Source organism: Anomaloglossus baeobatrachus, chromosome 2 (genome assembly GCF_048569485.1).
Source record: "Anomaloglossus baeobatrachus isolate aAnoBae1 chromosome 2, aAnoBae1.hap1, whole genome shotgun sequence".
Lineage (NCBI taxonomy): Eukaryota > Metazoa > Chordata > Amphibia > Anura > Aromobatidae > Anomaloglossus > Anomaloglossus baeobatrachus.
In genome coordinates, this window is record NC_134354.1 from 37,790,693 (window position 1) to 37,800,766 (window position 10,074).

At 47.8% G+C, this 10,074-nt stretch overlaps 1 protein-coding gene across 1 annotated transcript; it reads left to right on the plus strand.

Moving 5' to 3' along the window:
- Positions 1-2,439: 2,439 nt before the first annotated feature.
- LOC142282127 (protein kinase C theta type-like) lies at positions 2,440-7,324 on the plus strand. The gene is made up of 10 exons (XM_075332941.1): positions 2,440-2,846; positions 3,060-3,148; positions 3,299-3,469; positions 4,607-4,698; positions 4,832-4,894; positions 5,051-5,189; positions 5,300-5,491; positions 5,602-5,730; positions 5,824-5,990; positions 6,184-7,324. The coding sequence occupies exons 1-10, from the start codon at positions 2,594-2,596 to the stop codon at positions 6,248-6,250; spliced, it is 1,362 nt and encodes a 453-aa protein (XP_075189056.1). The 5' UTR covers positions 2,440-2,593; the 3' UTR covers positions 6,251-7,324.
- Positions 7,325-10,074: the final 2,750 nt, after the last annotated feature.

The window sequence follows — 10,074 nt, forward strand, 5'->3', positions numbered from 1 at the left end:
GCCTCCGGGCACGACTAAGACCGGGAGCTTCCAGGACGAACTCCGGGCGCTGGACTGGTGCGCCCCTTGCGGTTGCACAAAGGTGACCTTTCTTGCAGTTTTATGGAAATGATGTTGTTTTTCTCTATGTGTAGTTTTAGATTTATGCCTTGCCGGGAGGCTCAGGCTTTAAGAGGGGAGGTATGTAAGGGGTGGGCAGACCCCTTACAAAGGAAGCATAGTCTACCCGGAATGCTGTTAATAATAAAAATGTTTTTATTATTATTATTGTATTGTTGTAGTGGGTCCCCCTAGTGGCCGGGTGGGACGGCTGTCCCCACAGTGGAGAGGAGGAGCCGGCAGCAGAAAGGGGAGGGAGGAGTACAGTTGTTAGAAAAAGTGCGAGTTAGAAGACAGTGTGTGTCCGGGACGGGAGAAGGAAAGCAGAGCCGGGGCAGAGTGTGGGAGCTGGAAGAACAGGGAAGCCGGAGAGAACAGGAGCGGGCGGAATCTCAAGAGCGAAGCAGACCGGTGTGGGTCCGGTTTGTGGGTAGCCATAGTGGGAGCCGGGTGAAGCAGAGTAGCCGGGCACATCCCCACTGGAGAGGACGTCAGGGCAGGCTTCCCCCAGCTAAGGAAAAAACGTGAAGTCATCTGCAACTGCCGGTTTATTTTGGAAAATAAAGAATGTCTTTTATTTGCACCAAAGCACGCCTGGAGAGTATTTATACGTCGGACGACATCTGCACCACCACACTCTGCCCCACCAAGACATCTCCTGTCACGATAGTGATGGCGGAGCCAGGGGTAAGCCTGATAGCAAGGGCCACGACTACAAGCCCGGGGGCTCCCCTGGCACTCCGTTACACATTTGTCACCAAAAGCCCCTTCTCCCACAGCCAGTATGTGGAAGAAGGTGCTTTGGTCAAATGAGACCTGTTATGTCTAAGGATCCGCTCCGGTGAGTCTGTGTTTTGTGGTAAGCTTCCTTTTCCACTGAGTAGGTTCACTCTTTGTCAAATGTGTTTATTGTCTTTTACCCTTGCTAAGTCTTTAGGCTAGCAAGTGTTTCTATTTGTTTATTTTACCTCCCAATCACCTTATGGGTGCGGTTATTTCTTCCTTCCCCTTGCTGATCTTTCCTGCTGGTGATAATCTAAAGTGGATCTCCCTTGGAAGTCCAGCCATATGGCCGTTTGTTTATGCAGCAATTATGGTAGAAGTTATAGCAGAATTGATTTGGTGCAAATGTAAAAGGAATACTATTACTATAATAAAGTGCTGTACGCTTGTATAACATGCATCTTATATCATTACTATTGCTAGAATTATTGCTACAGGAAAAACTTCACTATAACGCACCGCTGCTACTAGTTCACCTGCACTTTACATGGCTATTAGTTTGGTTCTCCATCATCCTCTTTTTATTATGTATTTTTTATTGTACGTTCATTTTTCAATAAAGAAACTTCCTTTGTAACATATTGTTCGTTTCTAGGTTTAATAAAATAAGTCTGAATAGAAATGGTAGATGGGCACAATGTTTCCTCTGAGCTTTCTATTAGTGTAAGCGGGTACTAGATATAGGAGGAATAGTGTTTCTGTAGTGCTTTACCATTGCATATACATATATATGACCTTTACGCCATATTCACACATCTGGTTGTCACTGCCCAAGCACAGAGCGGCTGTGGTTGTCCTGACATAAAGTCAATGGCCTCATAGCAGTGAGTTGGGGTCAGGAGGATCCGCTGCCGCTCAGTGACAGACACAGCGGTGATCAAGCCTTAGTGACCACATGAGAGATTCAGAGAACATTATATTCATACAGGTGAGATCTTCTGAATTAGGTGACCCCCTGTAACTAATATTATATAGGATACATTTACAATAAAGGGGATTTCTCACAAAGGCAACTTTAACCTCCATGATGTCCGGGTGTAACTCTTTTCCCTCCTTTATTGTCCATTTAATCTCTGTCTGTTGTACTGCTAACATACAAGCATGACCTGATGAAGACATCTGTCCCATACTGAAACGCGTCACCCCTATTCTTTTAATGACTTCTTATGATGATATTTTTCCTGTCTATCATACTCAGCAGCGCTTTTATTACCCCCTTACATTAATTTTTTATACTATTTACATTACAATATACAAGCTAAGTGATGAGTGGTGTAAAAAAAATATAAAAAAATAAATAAATTAATTTAAATTATTGTTTTTGTATTTGAAAAGTTTTATTTTGGAGTTTTATGCGCTCAAATGGATACTAATAAATGATAAAGAGACTTAATAATAACTGTTGAAGAACACAGACCTCACAGCCAGGCTCAAGTCACTGTGATGTCATGTGACCTTTAGAATGTGATGATGTCACAATGCCCCTGTGATGTCATGGAACAATCATCAGAATGTCGCTGCAGCCTGAATATCGTCCATTTGTTTTCATCACTTAGTGAGTGAAGGCGATTTTTACTTGCGCTTAGCAAATTTTGGTTTTATATAAAATATAATACCGATTACTAGAAGGCCTGTTAGAAGAGCAGTTCCAGGCGCCATCCGGGAGCGCTCCAGAGGTGGACAGGACCTTCCTCAGCCCAGAATTTCATCTATGGAGCTGAGAATGGAGAGTTTGAGGAAGAGAAAGGGAGAAAGCATAGATGAGGTGCCAAAAAAAAGGAAAATAGAAACATCAGAGGATGAAAAAGATGGCACCAACCAAAGCCTTATCAAGGCTTCAAAGAGACCTGGAAGCCCGATACAGGAGAGTATCGTGAGCAAAAGGAAAAGGGGAGAAGCGATGGAGGAAAAAGCTGATGATGGATCCAGCGTCTCCCCCAAAGCTGACACTGAGCAACTGTCAGGTGAGTGCAGATCTAAGACCCCAAGAGCCAACAGCCCCTAATGTAGTAATTGACAGGATTGTGAACCTTTAGAATACCCCAACTATTGTGATTTTTGTGCCTTTTCTCGTTGATACCCCCCTAATATTGTTCTACCCCATGTTATAATTGCTATAGGAGGCCACATTAGCATTATATAGGAATAATACATCTTATTTCTCCTCTCTCCATTAGGGACAACCCCAGCTGAATCCCCCATCATTGTGACTGGACTGAAGAGCTTCACCTTCCATAAAACCATTGGACAAGGCGGATTTGGTAAAGTAAGTATTAGGAATTGTGGTGACATTTTCTTCATGTGTGTGATGTGGAGCAGTAATATGGCTCTAGGACCATTACTGCTTCACATTTTCTCCTCCTGTCTCATGGCAGGACAGGCCTTTCATCCAGTTCTAATGCTCTGTATCCTCCAGGTCATGTTGGCCACACATAAGGCCTGCCAAAAACAAGTGGCAGTGAAGATGGTGGAGAAGAGGTTCATAATTGAAGAGTCAAGAGACACAATCCTGATAGAGCGACAAGTCCTGGAGATTACTAGGAAGAGTCCATTCATTACTCGGGCTTTTTCCACCTTCCAGTCCCAGGTAAGAGGCTGATGATCTAACAGCTTTGAGTCTTCTATATATTCTATCAAGGCCAGATCTATATGGCCATCTGTGTGCAACGTTATTCTAGGTCACTACCATAATATTACATGCTCTGATATACATCTTTCCCTCAGCACCCAGCTTTTCCATGCTATCAGAGCAAAGCACCGGAAAGCTTGGTGCTGAGGGAAAGATGTATAGCAGAGCCTTTTTCCCTCAGCACAAATCTTTCCCATCCTAAGCTTTTATCTTTGTCCCTCTCGTATATAACTTTCCAAATACTATAATGGCCCTTCAAATACTATAATGGCCCCCACAAAGCCTTCCATAAAGTATAATGGGTCCCACATAACCCTTCATATATTATAATGCACCCTCATAGTCCTCCAAGTTTTATAATGCTCCCCCATAATTCTTCAAATATATTATGCAGCCCCCATATCATTTAATGCTCCCTTTTAGACTCATTGTATTATAATGCCCCCATATAGCCTATGTATAAGGTGTCCATCATATTATACTAGGTAGGCCCCATACCATTGAATGCACTCCCATGAGCCTCTGCCCACCGTGTACTCAATGATAAAAAATAAACAAGTCCTCACCTCTCCTCATTCCCCCGCTGCTCCGTCTTCACCTCTCCTTGTTACCCCACTGCACCGGTCAGTGTCTCTGCAGTCTTAGTGAGACTCAGCCGTACTGAGATGTCGACGGCAGGCTAAGGGCGAGAATGATGAAGGATGGAGAGGAGTGCTCTGCTCCATCCTTCGTCATTATTTCGTGCAATGATAGGCAAGGACGCTGGCACCGGGCCCCCCTGACTCACAGGCCCCATAGCGACTGCATGGTCTGCTATTACAGTGCAGCTCCTTTCTCACAGAGAGGAGACGGCTGCTGCTTTCTCTGCATGGTGGTCGCCGGACCAGGTCGCAATTGTGATCTCTGTGACCGCTATCATTACGCCCCTGGCTCTGAGTATTCTATATATTCTATCAATGCCTGTCTATATGGCCATCTGTGTGCAATGTTCTTCTAGGTCACTACCATAGTATTATATGTATTATAACATTACCACCAGTGCTCTTTATCTAGACTATACCAGTAACACCTATTATCTCCTCTGTTTTATCATAGGACTATGTGTTCTTCGTCATGGAATATCTCAGTGGAGGAGACCTTAGACAATTCCTGAAACGCAATGCCCCACTTCCCATTCCAGCCACCAGGTAAGACAGAACATGGATACATTAGATGAAGATGATCGTTGTTAAGAACATTCCGGCTTTATGTCATTATTAGTCTCGTAGTTTAGTGGTTGAAATGATGGATGTTGTTTCCTTTATCATTTTTTCTCATTAGATTTATTGCCGCTGAGCTGATCTGTGGGCTGCAGTTTCTCCACTCCAGAGGCATCATACACAGGTAGGTGCAGCAAGTCTTCTGTGTAGACTTGGTATAAACACTTCTATACCCTCATCCTCATGCCCCCTGTAGACACTTGATATTTCAGGCCAGAACACATCATCAACCCGGCTAATATAACAATTATCACATTTTATAAACTCTTTCCTTTATCAGAGACCTAAAACCAGAGAACATTTTACTGGACAGCACCGGTCACTTGAAGATTGCTGATTTCGGTCTTGCCGCAATGAACATCTTTGGCGATACAAAGACTTCAGATTGTGTTGGAACCTATATATACATGGCTCCTGAGGTGAGGAATTATCTACATGTTCCTGAGTTATCCCTGTGTACAAGGCTGGACATCTCCATGTCTTCTGCTGGCTGAACAATGCTCTTATTGTCTTTTTCATGTCTTCACAGATTTTTCTACAGAAGCCCTACAACACAGCAGTGGACTGGTTCTCTGCTGGTGTGGTGTTATATGAGATGGCTATTGGTGGACATCCATTCTATAAAGGTAAATCTGATTGGACCACCATTATGGCAATAGTCAAAGATGAACCATTCTTCCCAAAGAAATTGGACCCCCAACTCAAAGCCATCATTAAGGGGGTGAGTATAAAGACACATCTCAGTAATTGAGTGGATATATGTAATGAAATACACAATGAAAATGGAGGATGACTAGAGACTGAATAATCTTCTTTATTATACCTTCCCAGCTCCTGGATAAGTCACCAGAAAGTCGGCAAAAATTTGTGGATAATATCAGGGATCATCCATTCTTTACAGAGATTAACTGGACAGATATAGAGGAAGCCAGAGCATGTCCACCATTCCAGCTACCCCCTGTAAGTAAATGTCCCAGAGAAGATGGTGGCACAAGTACATTTCTGTTGTGTTTCTTCTTTATGAACACTGATTCTTGTATCTTCCCTCCGCAGCAAGAAGTGATGACATTATGTAAAATGAATCCTGTCCCGTCCTTCATCAAACCCATGAGACCACCAATAGCTGAAGAAGATCAACAACTCTTCTGTGGATTCACATTTGCTAGTGATGGATGGAAGGTCATAAAACCGATACCAAAACCTGCAAAAACCCATCGCAGGTGAGTCAGTTTAAATGGGATGGGGATAGAGGGGTTTCATAGGCCCCTCCATAACTTTATGGATCTGTCAACAGAGTCTAATGTGGAATCCATTTGCTTTTAAACTGCAGGTGGTTTCCCCTCAGGACAGCCCCATTTCATGTGTCTTATTGGGACATAAGAATCCTTTCTAACCTATTATCTCTCCCGACAGGACATTTGGCAGTATTGTGAGGGACGCCTTACACAGGATCTGGAGGAGGGTAAAACCCTGGAAGTGAACAGCTCTAAGAACCGCTGTTCACGGTTCCTATTCCACCAGCACTAGGAGTATCCAAAGGGCCGTGACCTGCAGTGCAGCCATATCCACTCCTCTGCCCCACCATAATCAGGGCTAGGGGTTGTTGCTGCATCTGCAGTGTCTGAATACAAGAAGAAGCTGGAGACCATGAAAATCCTACCAGGAGTCAATAATATGACCGTGCACCAGCATTTCACAAAAACATGTTGCCTTGTGCCCACAGGAAAGGGCACTTATCCATAGGCCATGGAGCTGTGGACCATGACAATCCTACCAGGAGTCAATAATATGACCGTGGACCAGCACTACAAGACAACATGCTGACTTGTGACCCCAGGGAAGGGCTCTTATCCTTAAGCCATGGAGCTGTACACCATGAAAATCCTACCAGGAGTTAATAATATGACCGTGGACCAGCATTTCACGACAACATGTTGCCTTGTGCCCACAGTAAAGGGCACTTATCCTTAGACCATGGAGCTGTAGACCATGAAAATCCTACCAGGAGTCAATAATATGACCGTGGACCAGCATTTCACGACAACATGTTGCCTTGTGCCCACAGTAAAGGGCACTTATCCGTCGGCCATGGAGCTGTAGACCATGACAATCCTACCAGGAGTCAATAATATGACCGTGGACCAGCACTACAAGACAACATGCTGACTTGTGACCCCAGGGAAGGGCTCTTATCCTTAGGCCACGGAGCTGTACACCATGAAAATCCTACCAGGAGTCAATAATATGACCGTGAACCAGCATTTCCCGACAACATGTTGCCTTGTGCCCACAGGAAAGGGCACTTATCCGTAGGCCATGGAGCTGTAGAACATGACAATCCTACCAGGAGTCAATAATATGACCGTGGACCAGCACTACTAGACAACATGTTGCCTTGTGCCCACAGTAAAGGGCACTTATCCTTAGGCCATGGAGCTGTAGACCATGATAATCCTACCAGGAGTCAATAATATGACCGTGAACCAGCACTACAAAACAACATGTTGACTTGTGATCCCAAGGAAGGGCACTTATCCTTAGGCCATGGAGCTGTACACCATGAAAATCCTACCAGGAGTCAATAATATGACCGTGGACCAGCACTACAAGACAACATGTTGCCTTGTGCCCCCAGGGAAGGGCACTTATCCGTAGGCCATGGCTCCCTAGAGGTTTCCCCCACAGGGGGTTTTTCCTCTCCTGAGTGCCGATGGATAAATACAACAAGAAAATGGCAACTTATAGTCTTTTTGGCCTCGGTGGAGCTCACACGATTAGTGACAGAGAGGAACCTAAGATTTTAAAAAGATATTTAACAGCAATAAACAAAACAATTCACCATCATGTGCTAGTAGTAGTAGTAGATTTATTTTATATCTTCATGGATAAGTATTTTACATTCCACCCCTTAAGAGCACAGGGTGCATGTAATGTTGTCACGCTCCCCAGGTCCCCTGTCCAGCTCCCCGGCTCCCCTGCCACGCTCCCCGGCTTCCCTGGCTCGCTCCCCGGCTCTTCTGTCCGGCGTCCCCCGCTCCACAGCCTCCAGGCCTCCTCACCTAGGATCCCCAGGCGTCCCGGTCCCCGCTCCCAGCGTCCGCTGTCAGCTTCGCTCCAGCCCGGCTCCCCTGCCTCCTGTTCGCCGCTCCCTGCCCTGGCTTCTGGCACCCGGGCCTCGCGCATGCGCATTAGGGCGCACGCGCGGTCATTGACCCTTTCTTAAAGGGCCAGCGTCCACAGACAGGATATTGAACACACAGGTACAGGGTATAAAGGGGTTTAATGTCCAAGTGGGCGGGGCCTGTTCTTCGTGTTTCCTAAGCTAGGAGTCAGGTCTCCTTGTCTCTGTGATATACTCACCTCTCTCTCTTCTAGAGCCGCTCCTGCCTCGCCATCCGGTCCTGCCGATTCCCGAACCCCGCACGCTGACTATCTGCCATCCCGTCAGTCCGTACCATCTTTGATCCCTGTGGTGACCCGTCCTCTCGCTCCATCAGTTCCGGACTCTGCCTGACAACATCTTGGCCTCCGAACCTGAGCTCCGTCACCCGGACTACCATCTGTGACTCCGTGGTCCCAGGGACTTCTACATTCCACTATTTTGCACGGACTATCCTGCTACCTGTAGTGCTCCGGCTACCGGACCCCTTGCCTTCAGTGAGGAGTTCGGCCCAGTGGATCCACCTCCTGGGTCTGCCCGTCCACCTGGCCCTAACAGTAAGAACAGGCCATGGATCCCGCCGAAGCACTAGCGGCCTTGCAGGAGGAACTCACACGCCAGCGTGAGACCCAGACCCGCATGCTGAACTTTATGTCTTCTGTGGACGCCCGCCTGAACACGCTACAAGCGTCGGTCACATCTTCAGCATCTCGAGCTTCCACTGGACAATCCACGGCCCCAGCTCCCGTGGCAGCCTCCTCGGATGCTTCCAGGCTTCGTCTGGCCCCACCACCCCGGTACGCCGGAGATCCCAAGACCTGCAGGGGATTCATAAACCAATGCTCCCTCCATTTCAAGCAGCTGCCACATTTGTTTGCTTCCGACCAAGCCAAGGTCGCGTTCATGATGTCCCATCTAGAGGGTGAGGCACTGGCGTGGATGAACCCCTTGTGGGAGAAGGAGGACCCTGTGACCACTAACATACAGGAGTTCCTGCAGGCATTTCGTGGCACCTTTGATGAGCCCGGACGCGCCTCCGCGTCTGCCTCATCTCTCCTCCGGTTACGTCAGGGGACTCTGACGGTGGGTCAATATGCCATCCGTTTTCGCACCTTGGCTTCGGAACTCGGGTGGAACAATGAGGCTCTAACTGCCGCCTTCTGGGAAGGTCTCTCGGGTCGAATTAAAGATGAGCTGGCTGGTCGTGACGTGCCGTCCACCCTGGATGCCCTGATTGCCCTAGCAACTCGAGTGGACATTCGCTTTCAGGAACGATCCAAAGAGGTGTCCCGTGAGAGACGTCCGATACGGCATTCCTCTCCTCCGCAGAAGCCCGCCGTACTTCAGTCAACGGCATCTGGTGTCTCCGTCCACGAGCCCATGCAGATCGACCGTTTGCGGCAGTCTGAACAACGCCGAGCAGAACGACTCGCCAAGGGCCTCTGCTTCTACTGCGGAGAGGGCACACACCTTCTACGCTCCTGTCCAGAGAGGCCGGGAAACTCCAAAGCCTAGGGTTGGTAGGAGAGGCCACCCTAGGTGCTGGGACTCTCTCAGACCCGGTTACGTGGACTGTTCAAGTGACAACGGGAGAGACGCGGTTCACGGCCGAGGCATACCTCGATTCCGGGGCAGCAGGCAATTTCATCCAGCAGGCCACGGTGGACAAGTACCAGGTGCCTGTTACTCCACTCGACAAACCCCTCGTGATTGCCTCTGTGGATGGGAGACCCCTCTCTGACACCATCTCGTGGATCACCAAGCCGGTGGAACTACGTATCGGTGCCCTGCACACCGAGAACATCGCTCTCTATGTCCTCCCACACATGTCTCATCAAATCTTGCTGGGACTCCCCTGGTTGCGGACACACGAACCCTCAGTCAGCTGGGGTACTGGTGAAATCACCCGATGGGGCTCCTCTTGCCACGAGAACTGTCTGAAGACCATACAACCCATCCGACGACCTCCGGTTCCAGAGTCCCTACCGGGACTGCCCTCGGCCTATTGGTCCTTCGCGGACGTCCTTGACAAAAAGGAGATTCGGAGATCCTCCTCTCCTGCTGGAGCAGGCTTCTTCTTCGTTAAGAAGAAAGAAGGCGACCTACGCCCATGCATAGACTACCGGGGATTGAACCAAATCACC